This window comes from Nomascus leucogenys, chromosome 16, assembly GCF_006542625.1.
Source record: "Nomascus leucogenys isolate Asia chromosome 16, Asia_NLE_v1, whole genome shotgun sequence".
NCBI lineage: Eukaryota > Metazoa > Chordata > Mammalia > Primates > Hylobatidae > Nomascus > Nomascus leucogenys.
In genome coordinates this window covers 61,532,107-61,553,511 of record NC_044396.1, presented here as the reverse complement: position 1 = coordinate 61,553,511, position 21,405 = coordinate 61,532,107, and the positions used below count along the sequence as shown (strand labels likewise).

Here is a 21,405-nt window from a genome sequence, read left to right as displayed (position 1 = left end):
CACGTTTATAAATCTCACAAAACATGTACTAGACCTGAACTGAAAATTGCAAAATGCTGATAAATGTAATAAATGAAGACCTAAATATGCTAGTAAAGTACAAAGAAGACAAATAAATGGAGAAACATACTGTGTTCATGGATTGGAAGACTCAATATCACAATGGTGTCAATTCTCTCCAAAACAGTCTATAGATTTAATGTAATTATTGTCAAAATACCAGCAAGGTTTTTTTGTAGACATAAATAATCTTATTTTAAAATTTACAGGGGAAGGCGCAGGACCTAGAGTAGCAAAAACAATTTTGCACAAGAAAAATAAAGTGAGAAGAATCACTCTACTCAATGTTAAGTCTAATTATTCAGATACAATAATCAAGAATGTGTGGTATTGGTGGAAGGACTGACACATAGACCAATGGAAAGAATAGAAAACTCAGAAATATGCTCACACAAATAATGATTTTTGACAAAGGTTCCAATGTAATTAAATGGAAGAAAGATAGCCTTTTCAATAAATGGCGCTGAAACAATTGGAGGCATAGGCAAACAAATGAACCTCAGCCAAAAATCACATCTTATATGTAAAAATTAACACAAAATGGATCATGGCCTTAAATATAAAATGTAAATCTATAGGATTTTTAGAAAAAAATAGAAAAATCCTCAGGACCTAGAGCTAAGTAAGTTCTTAGACTTGAAACCAAAAGCACCATCAAAAAAAAGCAAAAAAAAAAATGATAAATTTGGCCTCATAAAATTTTTAAAACTTTGTTCTGTCAAAGACCTTATGAAGAAGATGAAAAGGTGAGGTACAGTCTGGGAGAAAATATTTGCAAACCACATATCTGACAAAAGAATTATACCTAGACGGTTCACAGTAGAAGATATGTAGGTGGCAAATAAGTTCATAAAAAGATGTTCAACATCATTAGCCATTAGGGAATATCAATTAAAATGAAAATGAGCCATCGCTACACACCCTACCAGAATGCCTAAAATTAAAAATAGTGACATCACCAAACACTGGCAAGATTGTGCAGAAACTGGATCGTACACTGCTGGTGGGAATCTAAAATGGTGCAACCACTTCAGAAGAAAGTATAGTAGTTTCTTTAAAAACTATACATGTTCTTACCATACGATCCTATAATTGCACTGTTGGGAATTTAACCCAGAAAAAATGGAAACTTATGTCTCACAAAAGCCTACAGATGAATGTTCATAGCGGTTTAATTCATAATAGCCAAAACCAAGAAACAACTCAAATGTCTTTCAATGGGTGAGTAAACAAACTGGTACATCCATAACAGTAAATATACTCAGCAATTAAAATGAATAAATTGATCAACACAATTTGAATGGATCTCAAGGGAATTATGCTGAGTAAAAAAAAGCCAGCATCCAAAAGCTATGTATTTGTATGATTATATGACATCTGATTCCATTTTTGTAGCATTCTTGAAATGACAAAATTATTGAGAGAATGAATTTGTGGTTGCCATATATAAGTGAGTGCAGGAGGAAGGGAGCGAGGGAGGTGGCTGTGACAGCATGGCTGCAAAAAGGTAGCACAAGAGATGCTCGTAATAGAACTGTTCTGATGGTGGTCAGATGAATCTACACCTGTGATAAAATTGTTTAAGAACTACACAAACACGCACACACACACAATCCTGGAAAAATCTGAATAAGGTCAGTGGATTTTATCATGTCAAATTCCTTATGATATTATGCTATATTATACAAAAAATTATCATGGGGGAAAATGGGTAAAGGATGTAAAAATAGTTCTGTGTTATTTCTTACAACTGCATGTGAATCTACAATTATGTTAAAGTTCTTAAAACAATTTATTGATCTATACATTTAACATATGTGCATATTATTACATGTACCTGTCACCTGAATTTTTTTAAAAGGTCACAAAAATCTAAGTCCTGTATTCTTCAATGTAACCTTTGATAAATAAAGATAGAGGTTACAATTACCAATTAGTTTATTGAGGAATCTTGAAAAATAGGAAATTTTGATACAGATGCTTTGAGAATACAGAGCCCTGAATTAGTTATTACCTTTTATTTTTTTATTTTTTATTTTTTATTTTTATTTTTTGAGACGGAGTCTCGCTCTGTCACCCAAGCTGGAGTGCAGTGGCAAGATCTCCGCTCACTGCAAGCTCCGCCTCCTGGGTTCACGTCATTCTCCTGCCTCAGCCTCCACAGTAGCTGGGACTACTGGCACCCGCCACCACACCCGGCTAATTTTTTTGTATTTTTTAGTGGAGACAGGGTCTCACCGTGTTAGCCAGGATGGTCTCGATCTCCTGATCTCGTGATCCGCCTGCCTCGGCCTCCCAAAGTGCTGGTATTACAGGTGTAAGCCATCGCGCCCGGCCAGTTACTATATTTTCTAATAGAGCTAAGAGTAAAGCACTGAAAAGCATTTGTAAGATGCTAATCTTGAAGATATTAAGAGTAAAACATTGGGCCAGGATGGGATAAAGGCAATTTTTTTGGAGTTTTTATAATTTTTCAGTAATTTTAATCATAAAATTGTTTACTTTGCAAAAAGTCTTCTGTGAGGGTCTAATCCAATTACAATGGTTAATGATTATTTAATCTTTAATCTTGAGCTTATTATACTTGTTTTTGGTTTGTGGTAGGAAATTATATTAACTCATTGAATCTTTTTATAAAAATTTAATTTTTTAATGTTTCATTATATTTGTAATATTTAATATTAACCTTATAAATGTACAAACAATTGTTCAGGTCCTTCTGGAATTATGAAAAACCACTTCTGTCTTCCTTTGTATAAATTTTCATACAAACAAAAATAAACGGTGTTTATAACAGAAAACAATTTAAAAGCATAATGCAGAATCTCAACTTTTCTTTCAATAATATCTGTTTAAGGATCTTTATTGGAAGAGACCATAACTTTTTCTTTTAAGTCCACAGAGAAAACTCTGCTTAAATATGACTTTTTTTTAAGGCTATTTCTCCCTGTTTTCCTTCCCATAGACATATTTCTGTAACAATTTTTTAATACTTAAAGTCAATTTTCATACTCCAAATCTTCATATAACCTTAGAATAGTTAGTTGTCTTTTCCTGTTAAAATATTCCATCTGTATGTTGGTTATTTAAAAAAATTAAAAATAAAATTCACTACATAAAAATTAATGCAAAATTCTAGGCTTACCTGCCCAAAGCTCACAGCCATCATGGGTATATTGTAACTGCAATTATATGAAGTCATTGTCACAGAATATTGATTTGTCATAGTTGGCCCATTTGTTTTGGTCTGATTCACCTGAAAGTGCTCTAAGAATATTCCTTTATTTGCTAATGCAGGAAGTCTTCTCTTGGGCATTTCTAAAGAATATAAATAAAAATATTAGGTTGGTGTAAAAGTAATTGTGGTTTTTGTCATGTAAAAGTCAACCTAAGAGAAAGGAGATAAAAGTGCGTTGCTTCTGTTGCTAAAAATAAAATCATCAAAAAATATCAACATTGTCATGGAATAAAGTATTTAAAATCAAGTATTAGAAAGAAGACCTGAAGGCAAGTAGTTTATGAAGCTTGCTAAACTTTCACTTTTATATTATAAAGCTTTATGGCTTTTGACATATGAACCCTATCAAGTAAAGACCAAATATTTGAAAGCTACCAATCCCTGGGTTTCCTCCAGCCTTCTGTGGTTAGTTAGCTTTGTTCTGTTCTAGGTCCCCCAAATGTGATGCTCACTAGGATGTGTGCTTCATGAGGGCAGGACAAAGATTGTCTTCTTCATTGCTCTTTTCTTAGTACTTGACACAATGCCTGACACATAGGAGTTGCTAAGTGAATATCGTTTAATGAATGACAACGTTTATCCCAGCACAATCCGTCTGTCTTATACATGTTCTACCAATCATAATGTAGGTCTGGTGACAGCAGATTCAAAAGGAGTGACAATGAAGTAGTAACATTTACATTTAAAAAAAAAATCAGTTAACTCACCACCTTGCACTTGAAAGCAGTTCCAAAGAAAAGGATTCTAATGTTCCTCTCAAAAATGGGAAAAGTCACTTTTAAGGTGACTGTTTGGAGTTAGGTTAATTTTTTAAAAGATCATAGAGTTTAATTTTTATTATTATTACATCTAATAAATGTCATGTCTATTAACATGACTAGAAACACAATGCTAACACTATTGAAATGAAGGTTTCATGCGTAGTATTACTAATTATCACTCAAGTCTATGGAAAGTTTCAAGTCAATCTTAGTAGACAGATGTCAATGTCCATAGTTGCATTTTGGGAATAGATCTCTCATGGTGGTTGGTTTCTCAAAAATAAAACAAAGCAAAATGAAAATGTTTGACATAGTATATTTATCCATAAACGAAATCCTGGAGTATAAAGCAAATTCTTGCTATTGTGAGAAAGTTTTCATTAAGGATTCATTTATCCTTGGAATAATCACCTTGCACTATTCATTACAAAATAAAATCATAATATTATTGAGATAAAAGAATGACTCACTAATATTTAGAGATTAATGTTTCTATCCATACTACAGAATGTAAAAATAATTTCCATGGTAAGATTTTATTATATTTAGATTACAATAGAGATAAAATGATACAACATACCATCCAATGTTGAGATTGTAGATGTGTGTCCAATGTACACTACATCCACATAGAAGGACTGTGATTCCAATGCTCTATGTAAACTAATCCTTTGAAGAGAAACATTTGTCCCAGTGTATTTCGTTCTTATGAGATCCAGAAGGTCTATGCAAGTGTAAGTCCAGCTGAAATATGGTAGATTAATTTGTTGTATAGATCAGTGGTAATGTTTAAGCAAATATACTTTAAAAAGCATTAAAATTTTATAGAGTAAAATATTTTTTCCCACAAGAAGACCATCAAGGGAGCTTTATTAGCACAGAAAAGCAGCCATAACAAGGCACAGCAGGCAGAAGCTTACATTGGCAGTAAAAGATTTAGCATTGTATACAAATATAGCTTTCTTTTATTTGTAGCCTTGGCAGTAGCCATAGGAATGTAAAATAACATTGTGTAACAACAAGTAAGGAAACTAAAAAGCACAGGCATTGGTGTAGAGCACATTAACAAAACAAGACACAAGAATGGAGTCAACAATTTTAGTGAACAATACCAGGCATAGAACAGTAAGTTCAGTCCGCTGCTAAGAAGCAAAACTGGAACTTGATAACACTTCCAGGAAAGTTCCCTGGTGTAGCATTGTCCATTGTTCTAAGTGCTAGAAGGGTGTTATTTGTAGATATAAATGGTTGCACAGTACCTTTTAAATGTATAACTCAGATTCAGATTTTCCATTAAATCGTAACTGCATTGGAATCCCATAAATTACAGTTAAGCATTAAAGCTATAAGAGTTCTTAACACATATATAAATATTTCCATTCAAATAATTAAATACAGTTTAACAATAATCTTTCATCAGCTACCACTGTAGTTATTAACTGACTAGTTTGTTTGAGTACTGTATAATCCCATTTTCTTCAGGGTTCATAAACTCATCATGGGATCTACCTCTAGCTCATCAAAGACTAGACTACACATATCAGTTTTAGAAAATTGTATGCAAACACATTAAGTTAAAGTGCTCTTTAAATTAAAAAAAAAAAAAGTACTTAGGGCCTCGATGTAGAATTGTACAACTAATACAATTCTAAAATTTTAAAAACCCCAACTTAGAAAATTTGGCATACTGAACAGGACCTTTTATAAGGGAAAAGGAGACTGCAAATGATATCAAAACTGAACTGCACACTGTGCCTTTGTGATTAAATAATTCCAGTTTTGAAGAGAAAGGCAACCTGTTTTTAGATTTTAAAACTTGATTTACTACTACAAACCACTTTTTGGAAGGTTGTAGAACAATTTTGGGGGGTGGGAAATGGCACTTTTAACACTAACAGTGTAATGAAAACGACAAATACTAATACATCTACTTGATCCGGGTGGACTGTCTGACCTATATTAAAGCAGATCTAGAATTATTTGTTAGAGGCCAGGTGCGGTGGCTCACGCCTGTAATCCCGGCGCTTTGGGAGGCAGAGGTGGGTGGATCACGAGGTCAGGAGTTCGAGACCAGCCTGACCAACATGGTGAAACCCCGTCTCTAACTAAAAATACAAAAAAAATAGCTGGGCAGGGTGGTGCGCACCTGTAATCCCAGCTACTCAGGAGGCTGAGGCAGGAGAATTGCTTGAACCTGGGAGGTGGAGGTTGCAGTGAGCTGAGATCACGCCACTGCACTCCAACCTTGGCAACAGAGTGAGACTTCATCTCAAAAGAAAAAAAGAAATACCTGTTAGAAGCGGATAAATGTATCTCATCTTGACTGGTAATATCAAGGGAACCCTGTTATTTTTAACAATCATGATATTCTTGTTTAAAGGTCTTGTAACATTTAGGGTAAAGAAAATCCATGAACTCCAGCAAATGTAATGCATCTTGAAATTACTGCACAGCAGATAAGTTTTTAAATTTTTTTTAAATTTTTAGTTTTATTTTTTGTGGTTACATATTAGGTGTCTACATTTGTGGGGTACATGAGATGTTTTGGTACAGTCATGCAATGCATAATAATCATATCATGTAAAATGGGGTATCCATCCCCTCAAGCCTTTAATCCTTTGTGTTATAAACAAATTATACTTTAATTGTTTTTAAAGGTACTATTAAATTATTATTGACTTTAACCACCCTGTTGTGCTATCAAATACTAGGTCTTATCATTCTTTCTAGCTATTTTTTGTACCCATTAACCATCCCCACCTCCCCTCAGCCATCCCAAATTATGGGCTAAAAGGAGAGACCTATTTAATGATATGGTAAGTGATGACTTGATTGATACAGAAAAACAAGGATCCATAAAATGTTCCAAAATCCTGTGGCAGTGGAGGAGTGCATAGCATAAAGGCGATGGGCATTAAAAGTAAAATTGTTATTCCACTGTTCAATTCAATCAATCCTTCTGAAAATGTACCTTCAGATGTCCCTTTGAGAAGGATTTCTGCTTCATAAAGATGGACTATAGCAAATTGGGCATGAAGCAGTGGTATATAAGCATTCTGTTTATGGACTTTTCTGCTCCTTGCCACCTAACAGAGGCAGGGCTGGCTCGACTCCTGGCATTGCATCTGCCTATGTGACTGCCAACAAAGGATGTCCTCTTTTGAGTCAATAATTCTTCTGTGGAATGGCAGCATTTGCCCCACTCATTTCATTCATTCCAAGAGCTAGCTTCAGTCCCATTTTATACATTGGGTTCAACTACATAATGGCCTCAAAGGCATATATTTGTGCACTGGGGGACACAACACGTTTTTCAATACTAATATATCTCTCTCAACACAGACAAATGGAAATATATCCAGTGTTCATGGATTGGAAGAATTAATATTGTTAAAATTGATATTGTTAATTATTAAAATCATATGGTTCTGTGCAAACACCATCCACAATATGTATAGATTTCAGGCATTTTTCTCTCTCTCTTCTTTGAAGTCCACTTCAAGTTCTACCACACTTCAGTATCTAATGAACTTTGTGTAAACAAGAATTTCTCTTTCTTTACATTCTATGGAAACATGTAGATATTATACTTAAGAGAAGACATCAATCATTACCTTTTTAAGGCTTATTTCAAGAACCTAAGGAATATATGAAGCAGGACTTTTGTGTTTCCTAAAAAATTCTTTGAAAAGCTTAATGCCCTTATTAAAGATTTTCCCTCTGACAAACACCTGTTGGACTCCGGATGCCTACCTCATGACTAAAGAGATACTGATATTGTATTTAAACTTGGTCTACAGTTGCCCTCACTTTATCCATTGATTGATCAGAGTATTTGAGGAGAATTAGGTCCATATGCTCAGGATCTGATGCCAGAGATATATACTTCAAAAATGATGTTGATGTTTTCTATTAAAAACGGAAGACTATGACTTCCTACACACACACACACACACACACACACACACACACACACACACACACACCCTTTTTCTTTAAGACAAGGTCTCATTCTGTCACCCAGGCTGGAGTGCAGTGGCGCAATCTTGGCTCACTGCAGCCTGGATCTCCTGGACTCAAGCAATCCTCCACTTCGGCCTCCTGAGTACCTGGGACCACAGGTGTGCATCACCGTGCCCAGCTAATTTTTGTATTTTTTGTAGAGATGGGGTTTTGCCATGTTGCCCAGCCCCCTCCTTTTTTTAACATAAGATCATTCCAGTTCCACAGGAAGGATAACTCTGATATGCTCCCACCCACCTGCCTAGTCCCATCTTTTGTCACCTTTCTGCCACTGTCCCAGTGAACACAACTGATTTCCTCCTGATAGAGTCCGGGGACCTAGCTTTGCTGGAGCACCTCCAGGTCTACACCCTGGCTGTCTCCCACTTCACACTTCTTGTACTCTAAAATATAGTTTTCAAAACCTTTAACAAACAAGGTTTCCTTTCCAGTCCAACGTATGTCAACAATTTTTAGAGTATATGAATTTCTAAACTTATGAATTGGGAACTGGCTGATGCATTTTGAAAATAGTGTTGGGGGCCAAGCAGGGTGTCTCATGCCTGTAATCCCAGCACTTTGGGAGGGAGGCCTAGGCAGGAGGATTGCTTGAGCCTAGGAGTTCAAGACCAGCTGTGGCAACATGGCAAGACCCAATCTCCACAAAAACAAAAAAATTAGCTGGGCGTGGTGGCGCACACCTGCAGTCCCAGCTACTTGCAGCGGGGAGGCTGGGGTGGGAAGATCACTTGAGCCCAGAAGGTGAAGGCTGCAGTGAACTGTGATGATCCCACAGCACTCCAGCCAGGGTGACAGAATCAGACCCTGTCTCAATAATAATAATAATAATAATAATAATAATAATAATAATAATAATGTTGGGATGATGTAGAAAACAGGACAATTGAAATTGCAGATTTGAGCAGCAGCTTTTGCATCAAGAAACTTATTCCTCCATCAAGACTGCCCTTTCTTCCCATCTAACTATTCTACTCTCCATTAACATCTTGCCTGTTTTCATTTCTTGTCTTTGTTTTGTTTATGGTCAACATTTGGTTCTATTTCCAACTTTGGATCATTTTCTCACTCCCTCTGTCTGGGTGTCAAGAGGAGACGCTGGTTCTCCCTCATGCTTGTTCCACACATGGCAGTTCTGAGTCACAGAGTTCTATTCTATGATGGGAAGAAAATAGTGCTTTCCATATCTTATTATAATAGAATAATGCTCTCCATATCTTATAAAATGATGGAAACTTACATGGCATGTATTAAAGTAGCATATAAACTGTAAATAAAGCTTGTGATGTAGCTATAACAGAAAAAAAAGCAAAAAAAAATCTTTTCAAGATATGTAGATCCCACCATGGTTATTTTTATGAGAAAAGCTTTATATGAAAGAAAAACTTCTAAAATTGTAGAGAAAAAATGTTCTGTCTTCAGTGGAGTGATGGTTACATGACTGTATACACATGTTAAAACTCACTGAACTGTGCACTTAAAAAGAGTGAATTTTACTTTATGTAAATTATACTTTAATAAACAACAACAATTTATGGGGAGTACTTTATAAAATAGAAAGGTGTGTCTCTGTGTATGTCTTCACTATTGCTTCTATTGTAAATGAAATATTGTAAATGAAATTTTTGTATGTACTGTGTATAAAAATGCAGTCACAACTGACATAAATTTCAGAAGATATAAAAATTAATAAAACTCCAAAACTAATTATATAGAACTAAATTGTGTTTAAAGGCATGACAGTTGTAGTCATTAAATAGCCTTCTCTAGGTCCATTTTGTTTCTTCCTTTATGTTTCTCTATTTGCATTTCTTTGTGCCTAACTTTTGGCACAGCAAGCATTATTTCAAAATCTCTCTACTTCCTTTTTTTTCAGTGATCAAACTATAATGACTACATTGTGATAAGCCTGTCTCTTTCTACCTTCCAGCATAACTAGGAACATTATTAGATTTAGTAATATATAATTTAAATTCTAAAGTTTACCACTGTTTTGTCTTTTTATGGTTATGGGTGATTATGTCATGACCAGTAGTTATTTTCATAATCTATAGATTTCTTTAAAACATGACTATTTCTGTTGGATGTACACGTGTAGAATAGGAAAACTGCCATTTACATCCATTGTGCACATGATTTGCCCTCATCTCCCCAAACAGACCAAAACAAAAACATAACACCCCAAGAAATGGATTTGTCTTATCTTTGTAGTTTATATACCATGGTATAACGTAATTTTCAAATTCATAGCGTAACTTACTTGTCTCCATAAGCAAAGTTGTATGTAAATTGTGTATCAGTGCTTCTAGTAATCTTGCTATTGTCTTGGTACTGGAATTTTAGACCAATATAATTTGCCAGGAATCCCTTGTATGCTAAACATAACTACATAAAAATATGAAAAACATTGGTAACAATATATTACCATTACATTGTTTTGTAATGATTCAAATAAATTCAAAGTCAATAAATATTTATTGAGCATTTTCTAAATAAAATGTACCAGAACACAGAGAAATGATTAATTTCAGCCAGTTAGCTGCAGAAGAATTGGGAAAGATCTTACAGATGAAGTGACGTTGAGGTGACCTTACAATTAATGATAATTCTCTATAATTTTTTTAGATATAGTTTCCTTTAAAACTGGAAACAATTCACTCTCTGTAGAGATGAGTTATGTACTAACTCTAAGCTACTCAGTAAATTTAAAAGTCCAATGCACATAGAAAAGAACAGAGGTAAACATTCAGGCAGATTAAATGGGACGTAAATATCATTGAACATTTAGAGATAAAGATGAATGTCATTGTAAAATAGTAATTAAATACCAATTTTAATGGTCCCCAAGTCCTTAAGCATGCCAAATGTATTAAGAACTTTGAATTTTAGGATAGGTGCCACAATTTGAGAATTTTAAAATAAGAGAAAGGGTGAATTTATGATTAACAGTGTTAAATACCCTCACTAAAACTGCCATCTCCTCTGCTCCTAATTTTGTTTCACTTTTCCCTGACTGGATACCCAAGATTGTCCTATGACGGTTAGCCATTTTTCTTTCTTCTTAATTAATGAAGAAAAATGATGAAGCTTATACATTTTTAATTATTTTAGTATTTAAACTTGTGTGCAAATAATTTTTTCTGAAATTAAAAGAGAAATATAATACATGATAATGGTACTATATACATATATACAGTATATATTTATTATTTTGAGAATCTTCAGAAGAGGAAACCACAAGCACCCAGAATTTACACTATAGTGCCTGTTACAATATGACATACTATTCATATGGCAAGCATTTTTCCTTGTCTTAAAATTTCATGAAATTTTATTACCAAGGTATTTTCCAGATTCAATTAGCATATCATTTTGTTGAGCTTACCTGATTATAAGGAAACAATAAAATATCTCCATATGGTCGTCTGTTTGGTTTAACATCTGCTGAGTCAAAAAGAACAGCTGGGTTTTTCAGGGAATAACGACCACAGTAAGCATCAGTTTCAGCTGTCTTCTGCCCTCTGTTAATATGTTCCTACCGAAACAATAATATTTCCAATGAAAACATGATTTATTGTTCTGTTTTTCCCCCAGTGCATGCACCCAAACCATTCAAGGTTCAACCCAGATCCCATTGTTTCCCCGATTACTTTAACTTGAGATGTTTTCTTCCTTGTCTGAAATCTAAAGCTCTCATTCGGATCCATAATTATATAATCCCTTATACCAGTATTTGACTAGTTCCCAAGTTCGACTTTTTTCCTTACGTTATGAGCTCTTTACGAGTATTTATTCATTCTTTTCATGAGTGTTTATGCAGTGTTTACCGTGTGTCAGGTTTCTGCTTGTTTGCTGTTTAATCTTCAGGATTCAAGTGGTAAAGAACCCTATCCCTGTAGATAGAGGCCACCCGTCTAAGACAAAAAAGCCAATGATTATCATACTAAGTCTCAAGGGAGGCATCTAACTCACATAAAAGCATCAGGAAAGATGACTCAGGGGAAGTGACAAATGAGTTAAGTCTTTCAAGATAAATAGCAGTTGCTGGAATGGAAAAAAGGTGTCAAAGGCACAGTGCAAATGGTAAAAGGAAAGTAGGAGCTTCAGAGAGAGGCCAAAATATGTGCAAAAAAGCAGAGGTGTGAGACAGCATGGTGCTGGGAATGCAAACTGTAAGGTTAGGTGCAGCATGGAAATGCACGTGAGGGTGGTGATGAGAGATGAAGTAGGAAAGGAGTAGGAGGTAAATTACATGTGCCATCCTCATGGCTGCTAGTACTACATTCAAAATAGAACATAAATACACATATGTTTATTAAATGAAGCTGAAAGGGTCATCTATTGAATGGAAAGATATTTTTCTCACTAATCTGCTCATGAAAAGTATCATGAGAGATATTTTTAAGGATTTATATTCATATCCAGGGTATTAATCTGAATTAAATAACTAGAGTATACATTTTTTATTCTTACAGTTTTCACTTGGAAATAGCAAATAGCTGGCTTCCTGAAGCCTTGAAAATGAGAATTAGAAAGCACATATTCAATTTTCTTCCTTTACTCTATTTTAAAGAAAATATCTCATTAAGAAAGAAATAATGACTGGGCCGTGTACTAATTAACCAGAGTGTTATGCCGAGAAGCAATTATATAAAACTACATAATACATAAAAACATATAATGCCCCACCATAAATTATAATCTCTGAAGTCAATGAGGAGAAAGGATATACTGTGCATCCATGTTAAGAAAACACAAACCAAGGCCGGGTGTGGTGGCTCACGTCTGTAATCCCAGCACTTTGGGAGGCCAAGACGTGCAGATCACAAGGTCAAGAGATCGAGACCATCCTGGCCAACATTGTGAAACCCCGTCTCTACTAAAAATACAAAAATTAGCCGGGCATTGTGGCACGAGCCTGTAGTCCCAGCTACTCGGGAGACTGAGGCAGGAAAATTGCTTGAACTTGGGGGGTGGAGGTTGCAGTGAGCTGAGATCGTGCCACTGCACTCCAGCCTGGAGACAGAGCGAGACTCCATCCCAAAAATAAAAAAATAAAATAAAATAAAAAAGAAAGAAAAAAGAAAACACCAACAAAATGACATGATTTGGATCTGTGTCCCTACCAAATCGCATGTTGAATTGTAATCCCCAAAGTTTGAGGTGGGGCCTGTTGGTAGGTGATTTGATCATGGGGGTGGATTTCTCATGAATGGCTTAGCACCATCCCGTCGGTGCTGTTCTCATGGTAGTGAGTGAGTTTTCACAAGGTCTGGTTGTTTAAAAGTGTGTGGCACTGCCCCACTCTCTTCTCTTGCTCTTCACCAAGCCAAGTGACATGACTGTTCCCCCTTTGCCTTCACCATGATTGAGAGTTTCCCAAGGCCTTCCAAGATGTCGAGCAGATGCCAGCATCGTGCTTCCCATACAGCCTACAGAACTGTGAGCCAATTAAACCTCTTTTCTTTCTAAATTACCCAGTCTTAGGTATTTATTTATAGCAACACAGCAATGGCCTATACACAAAATAAACAAAAACACGGCAAATCTTACCTTTGATGAGCTTTCCTACTTTCTAGCAAGAAAATTCATGAGTAGTAAAAATTTTTTAACAAACAAATCATAGAAGGCACTACCAATAGCACTTACCAACAGCCCTTACAATAAATGTATAACAAAGTCATTTTTGCAATTTGTCTGTGAATGACAAAGTTATTACTGCTACTTCAAAAGAGAAATTATAAAATTTCAAACCATTATATAAATTTTTATTAGGTCAGTTTCACAATTCATTAAATATTTCATACCAGATTAAAATCAGTTTCATAGTCTCTGAAGTATTTCACAACAAATCCTTCTTCAAAATTTGCAATTTGTGGTGGACACTTAGTGCTAACCATTTCTTCCACTGCTCTCTGAAACTAAATTAACAATATAAGCATTAGTAACTTCTGTTCATGAAAAGTTAGAACACTAGTAATCCTACTACTGATTCTACTAATTAGTTTTAATAGGACATTTTCATAATTCCCATATTTTAGTCATGATTACGAGTTAATTTTTTAAATAATTTTAAGTTAGTGGGATAATTTTAGTGTCTAATGAGTTTTCAAGACTTTTATTCTAGAATAACAATAGTTACATACAATTGGCTAATAATAGCATACTTAGTTATAAGGCAGACATATTTGTTTAGTAGCTTTTTAAAGAGAGCAATGAAGCAAACCTAAATTAATTAGTATCCAATTAGATAGATTCAAAATAAATGATTTTTCCAACTAACTCAAAATTAACGGGAAAAAAAAAACTATACACTCCAATGGATTCTGGCCAACATGGTGAGACCCTGTCTCTTTTAAAAATATAAAAATTAGCTGGGCACGTGGCACACGCCTGTAGTCCCAGCTCCTCAGGAGGCTGAGGCAGGAGAATCGCTTGAACCCGGGAGGTGGAGGGTTGCAGTGAGTGGAGATCACACCACTGCATTCCAGCCTGGTGAGAGATCAAGACTCTGTCTTGAAAAAAAAAAAAAAAAAAAAGATTACATGCATATACTGTAAGCTTGTATTTATAATTATTCAAAAAAATAAATTATTGCAGATTATGCAGAAATTAGTACTTATTCACAAATCTCCTATAATTTCCAAATCAATTTCTCCAGCAAAGCACAGAAATAATTGTCGCTTAGAATTAAGGGCTTAAGACAATATACACTCTTTAACCCGCAAACAAATATTAACTTAAATTCATTGTCCAGATAGTTGTCAAAATGTTGTAACTCACAAGCATTCTTTCTTTATGAACGGCTGCCCCCTATGGAGATACATTAGGCCCTGTTGGCACAGACCTAAGAACTTCCCTTTCCTTCTCTTGTCTTTGCAATATTTTCTCCCTTTTCTCCTCACTATGGGTAGGCTCCAACCTATCACGCCAAATAGAAGAATGTATTACTCCTCCTTAAAGTGCTCTTTATAAAAGGTTGACATTTACATGGTGTTCTGTTTAAATGTCTCTCCTCTTTGAAAGGATGCTCCACTTTTTTGTTGGGTAAAGTCTTAAAATTTGCCGAATTGGGATTTGGGTACCATATTTCTTAAGGTCTCTGCTGAAGCCTTAAAATTTCTCTCTGATGTATAAAAATACATCAATAAAATAATAGGATATTTAAACTAACCAAAACTTTATAGCTAAGCTTTTATTGCACTACATCTCTCAAGGAATTTCTGATTTTACAGGATAACAAATTGGATTTTGAGTGAAGAACGACTCCAGTGCGCATAGAGGGACTCAAAGCTTCTACACATAGGCAGGGCAAGGCTTTGGAACCTTTGAGATATGCCTTGTCTGGAAAAAGGGGTGGCTGCACTAGGTTGACTCTTAGTCTCCTTTCACATAAAAGTGTCCACAGTATGTAAATTGTGATGAGTTGATCAGGTGATAAATAATTTACAGTGATTTTTTTTGAAGTAATGTCTCTTTCCCATCTGTCTACAAATGGCCCATGAATGATGTGAGAGGGTGCAGGGAAAATGCGTGATAGAAACATTCCTACAGCGTACTTCAGCCTCTGATGACCATGGAGTGAGCGGCTTAGAAGCGATCCCATCCCAGTTCAGTGTGAATGTCTCCAAGTTGGGTTTTCCTTTGGTTTGTTCTGTAATATCCAGTGTGACATTATTCCCTTCAACTACTTCATAACGAAGCAGATCAAAGTCTCCTGAAATTAAGTGCCAAAGAGAATTTGTAGAAGTTAACTAATAAAATGCCTATATATATAACTATATATATTTATATATATTAAATAGACACTTAAATGTAGCCAAATTGGTTTCATTATCACAAAAGAAAGAAGAATGGGGACGATATAGATCCTTAAATTTGAGCAGATTTATCCATAGCATAAATAGCAAAACAGACAAAGTGCTATATATTTAAGGTGCTGTTTCTATGGCTTAAAAGGAAGTATTGTAAGATAAACAGACAGATGTATTAGGACCATGAGATAAAGATCAATGAGCAGTAGGATATTCCAAAAATTCTTTTAGTTTTGTGCTAGTACCATTATTTTAGTGCAAATGCTCAGCTGGAATATTGCCATTTTCTTTAGACATGAATAGGGCACGCAGCTAAATTCCAGGAAACAATCTCCAACCTGTGAGGTTTGTTCATACCATGCCACTTAGATGATAATCATTGGCTTTGCCACTTTGAAAGGAATAAGGCCTGTCCTCAAATGTCTCTCCTCTTTGAAAGGATGCTCTACCAGTGGAATCTCATTGATCTTTTTGACCCTTTTTGTTGGATAAAGTCTTAAAATTTTCCCAGTTAGGATTTGGGTACCATATTTCTTAAGGTCTCTGCTGAAGCCTTAAAATTTCTCTCTGATATATAAAAATACATCAAAAAGGATATCCATATGTTTATTCATAAGTATTTTGACAATCTAACTTTTGTACATTTTTTAAAACTTAAATTCACGTAAAATCAAATTCTTTATCCTCCACTCAACAATCAAATAAACAATTTCATAAAATGAGACATTAATATTTAAGTAACATTTTACTTACATATTGAAAAATAATGATTGCCCAAAGAAAAGTAAACACACACACATACATACACACACATTCAGGGACCTACTTTCTGAGCTAAATATACCAAATAGCCAAATTAGTTGTGAAGTCTGACTTGAAGGCAGAATGTCTATGTCAATATTTCCAAAAGTGTTTTGTGTAAAACATTAATAGGAGGTTAATAGCTATTACTTGAAAAAAGATGGAGATAAAAAATAAGTTTGCATTAAACACAGGTGAATTGATTTTTTCTTTTTCCTTTTTTTTTTCTAAATACTGCAGGACTCCTCAGGGATTTTAATATTCCAATGAGCTCTGCCAGTCTTCAAGGAAGACCCATGGTATACAGTGTCTCCCATGTGAATTTGACCACAAAATCCTTTCAGTAGGCAAGATTTGACCAGATGAGTTTCTCCTGGACAATAGTGATTTGCCTAAATTTTATTTTCAGAATGAATGTTTTCACTACTTTTTACTAATTTATAAAGTAGGCTATTATATGGAAAATGCATTTGTAGTATGTATAGTGCATTTCTCATGCATTGGAGTTGTACATTCCTTGAAATACAACTAAAATTTAAATTACCATAGAAAAAAACATTTAATTTCTGCTTCTCCTAACATTAACCAAGTCTTTTTCTCTGTCATCTTATGGAGCTTTTAGAGTGGCACAGGATATACAATTGTTTCCTACAGAAGTACAAAATTAAATACATGCTTACCTCTAGTTGATATGAATGTTACCATGTAGACATAGCTCTGGGGATTCTGTGTTCTTATTACTTGAACTGTGTCCGGTTTTATAGACCAGAGGTCATTCAAGGCTGATTGCAGTATGAATTCAGAAGCATCAGCAGGTAGGAGTACTTTGATTGGATTAAAACAAACAAACAAACAAACAAACAGAAAATTTGAAGACTTTCTGAGCTACCGCAGCCAACACTGATGTCTTGTTTTTACATTTTTAAAGCACCTATACTCTGTACCATGTAAGTTATCACTTAGAGAAATTGTATTTTGAAACTGATTCGAGTTCAGTAATATTGACTATTTAATTAATTTGTGATCTCTATGAGGACAGGGCTGATATTTTATTGTTTTAATATTCCCACAGTAATAATCATTGGATTTGGCAAAGAATAAGCAATCACCAATATTTACTGGTTAAAACAATTAACAGTAGTAGCAAAAGTTGTATTTTAGGATTTATTGTAAAATACAGAAATGCAATGTTGTTTATTAGCTGATAAATTGGTGTTCCATAGGCCTATCATTTAATTAAAAAAATTGAAAGACATGTTTACTTCTGTGCAATGATGAATTTAATTCCTTTTAAATTTTTTATTTTTATTTTAAGTTCTAGGGTACGTGTGCAGGATGTGCAGATTTGTTACACAGGTAAATGTATGTCATGGTGGTTTGCTGCACCTATCAACCCACCGTCACCTAGGTATTAAGCCCAGTATGCATTAGCTATTTTTCCTAACCCAATGCCCTCCCCGTGCCAACCCCACCCCTCAACAGGCCCCAGTGTGTGTTGTTCCCCTCCCTGTGTCCATGTGTTCTCATTGTTCAGCTCCCACTTATAAGTGAGAACATGTAGTGTTTGGTTTTCTGTTCCTGAGTTAGTTTACTGAGGAAATGGCTTTAAGCTCCATCCGTGTCCCTGAAAAGGACATGATCTCATCCCTTTTTATGGCTGCATAGTATTCTATGGTGTACCACATTTTCTTTATCCAGTCTATCATTAATGGGCATTTGAATTGACTATTCACAATTCCTATTTTCTTAACTTACACCTATGAGTAACAAATATATAAATTCCATGTGCATTTAGATATATATTTATCATTATTATTAGAAAATGATGGTATATGCCAGAAAGTTATTTGTATGGATGTCATTTTCTATCCCAGTCTGAAGGCTTTTTTCCATAATATATTTTTCTGCTTCTTTGTCTAGCATATCATCAAAACTATATTTTCCAGACAGTATAATTTGACTACAGCAAATACTTTTATAGCTACATATATACATGAAGAGAAACAGTATCTCCCTTATTATTTATAACTTACCAGTTTTTTCCATATTATAGATTAATCTATATTGGTAAAGTGAACACGAATTAGCTTCCACACATGGGCTGGTTACCTTGATCTTCTGAACTTCATTAATTGCATTAGTTGTTTCCCAGTTTTCCAATGTTATAACCTATTTTCCAATTAAAAAAAATTTTTAATATATGAAAAACATATATATATATCTTAAGAGCATCATAATTCAGCTATTCAATGCCACGTTATTGCTCTATTTCACTACAAATGACAAGCAACAGCCTTTATGGTTTATCGTACAGATACTCAAAGTCATAATTCAATAATTGTCCATGACTACTTTCACCTAAAACAGTATCTTATCTAGTAAAATTAATAATCAAATTGAGATCCTGCCTTCGGACATTTACTTTCTATAAGTGGAACTACAATCATAGCAAACCTGTACTTCCTGAATGATTGTCAACTGGGATTTGATAACTTGTTCTTCATTCACTGCATCTCCTGTTTGTTGTTCAGTATAAACATTTCGATACTGGTACAGTCCGACATCAACAAATGCACTTAATCTATACTCCTGCAGCAAGATTTCAATATAATATCTGGAAAATAGAGTAACTGATGAATGTAACTTTTTTCGAGAACACTTGCCATGAAATTATTTTAATGAATAAAATATCAACATTATCTTAAAAGCCTGCCTGTTAAATGACTTATATTGTAGTATCTCATATTTTAAATATTCAAATGTTAAAATTTTCATAGCATTTTGCCAAAATAAAATGAATTATGTAAGATATCTGCATTAGTAGAAAGTTGTTCTCATTCATAACCAATTCATTCAGCTTAGTCAATAAATATTTATAGAAGACAATACTATTTCCTATACTCAAGATCCTGAAAAATAACCCTGTCTCTGGTATATAACACAGACAACACGCAAAGGTTAAATATTTTAATGTGTTCAAGAAAATGGCAGGCTTAGACATAGCATATATTTTATATCTGAGTAGTTACATTTGTCAGGAATAAAAGTTCCTACTTTCACGTTCCTTAAATTTGGCTCCATTCGTAACTTGGGGAATAAAACATTGCCTCAGGAAACTTTTACTGGTCAGATTTACTATGATCCTCCAATTAGCTGGATGGGATTTTCACTTTATATTTTGAATTCCTGATTCTTGACGTCTCCTGCCCCTCATCCTACTGTGTACCCAAGGTAATGCCTTCACTGAGCAGCTGTTAACAAGAGAGTGCAAAACTTCTACTTCTCCTCTAAATCTCTAACAATGTCATCATTGCTCACATCTTTGGAGAGGACAGCTGGGAGCTTCCCTAAATTGTCTCACATCACTCAACATATATTCTTATATAGGGAGAATAAGTATCCACAGTTCACGAAAGAGTCTGAATGAGGCAAATTTATCATGTTCATATGTGTAGAATGATGGGGTTCTGGATCATCACCCGATGGAACTGATATTTGGGTATTATATCAGGCTCTTGACTTCCATAAGAACCTGCTCATCAGCTCTGCTGACTTGAGATGACCAACACTAATTAAAGAGCAGAATTCAAAGAAGAACCATTAAAATTTTGCATCCTTACTTGTGGCTTAAAACTATTAATTTGTTACTTTCTTTGTGCTAGACAATAAACTAAGCACTTTGCAGACATTATTATATTTAATCTTCACAAAAGTCTCATAAAATAGATGTTATTCCTTTATCCATATGAATAACAAACGCTAAGGGAATTTTAAGGATTCAAAATTGTTTAAACTAGTAACTGAGGGAGAATTCCAAACAAAATAAGGTAACCAAAAAGATACGCACTAGATGAAACTATATGTTTAATATTTGAGTAAAATGATTTAGCAATGTGAGCCACCTTTGGAAAGGCTTGAAGAGCCACTTTACAATAAACCAGCTAGAGTGGCTTCAATTTCAGATTTCATAGCCATCATTGTAAGCACAGTATGTAAATTCCAAGCTGGTTTTGCAGGAGCACAGATACCAGGGAGCAGATGTATTAGGAGTTGCTTTCATTCAAACTCTGTGCTCCTGCCAAGCTGGTAGACTGAACTCATTTTCCAAAACCAAGCCAAAGTCTGAAAATGTACTGACACTTAATTGCAGTAGGGATTAATCAAGCACTCCATTTATCTTGATCTGGCCCAGTAGTTTTCATGGTTATAGAAGAAAATGTTTAATATTTAAAGAAGTGAAAGTAGAAGAAGGAGGATAAAAAAGGAATGAAACTCTTTCCCCATGTCAGTATTACTAAGACCTCAGCGAGAACATTAAGTGTGAGAACATTAATTTGCTCCCAGATTCCACTGATCCCAACCCTCCCTGTCCAATTCCATAAGATCCTCATGATGCTGCCTCTGAGCATAAGTTCATCAGTATCTGAAAGGGTGATGTGGTAAACTTAAAAGAAAACGCATTCCTCCCATCAAGAAGGGAAGTCTATTTCTTCATTCTTAAGTCTAGGCTTGGCCACTTGCTTTGGGCAATGGGATATTAGCAAATGTGACACAGACAGAGTATTGAAGAGTGTGTGTGCATTAGGACTCCCCTCTTTACTGCACCTATCAACCCATCATCACCTAGGTATTAAGCCCAGTATGCATTAGCTATCCACAATGTGGCAAACCGGGGCTAGTCTCCTGGACGATGACAGACCATGTGCAATGG

The 21,405-nt window shown here is 34.8% G+C and overlaps 1 protein-coding gene across 1 annotated transcript in view; it reads right to left on the bottom strand.

The window, feature by feature from the left end:
- Positions 1-21,405, bottom strand: part of PKHD1L1 (PKHD1 like 1) — a 163,575-nt gene that overhangs the window by 108,607 nt on the left and 33,563 nt on the right. Inside the window, exons 15-23 of the mRNA XM_003256116.4 lie at positions 19,149-19,308; positions 18,728-18,863; positions 17,375-17,518; positions 15,639-15,796; positions 13,887-14,000; positions 11,465-11,614; positions 10,340-10,464; positions 4,640-4,803; positions 3,206-3,378 (exon numbers count right to left, since the gene is read on the bottom strand). Of these exons, the coding sequence (XP_003256164.2) occupies positions 3,206-3,378; positions 4,640-4,803; positions 10,340-10,464; positions 11,465-11,614; positions 13,887-14,000; positions 15,639-15,796; positions 17,375-17,518; positions 18,728-18,863; positions 19,149-19,308 (1,324 nt within the window). The remainder of the gene's footprint in view (positions 1-3,205; positions 3,379-4,639; positions 4,804-10,339; positions 10,465-11,464; positions 11,615-13,886; positions 14,001-15,638; positions 15,797-17,374; positions 17,519-18,727; positions 18,864-19,148; positions 19,309-21,405) is intronic.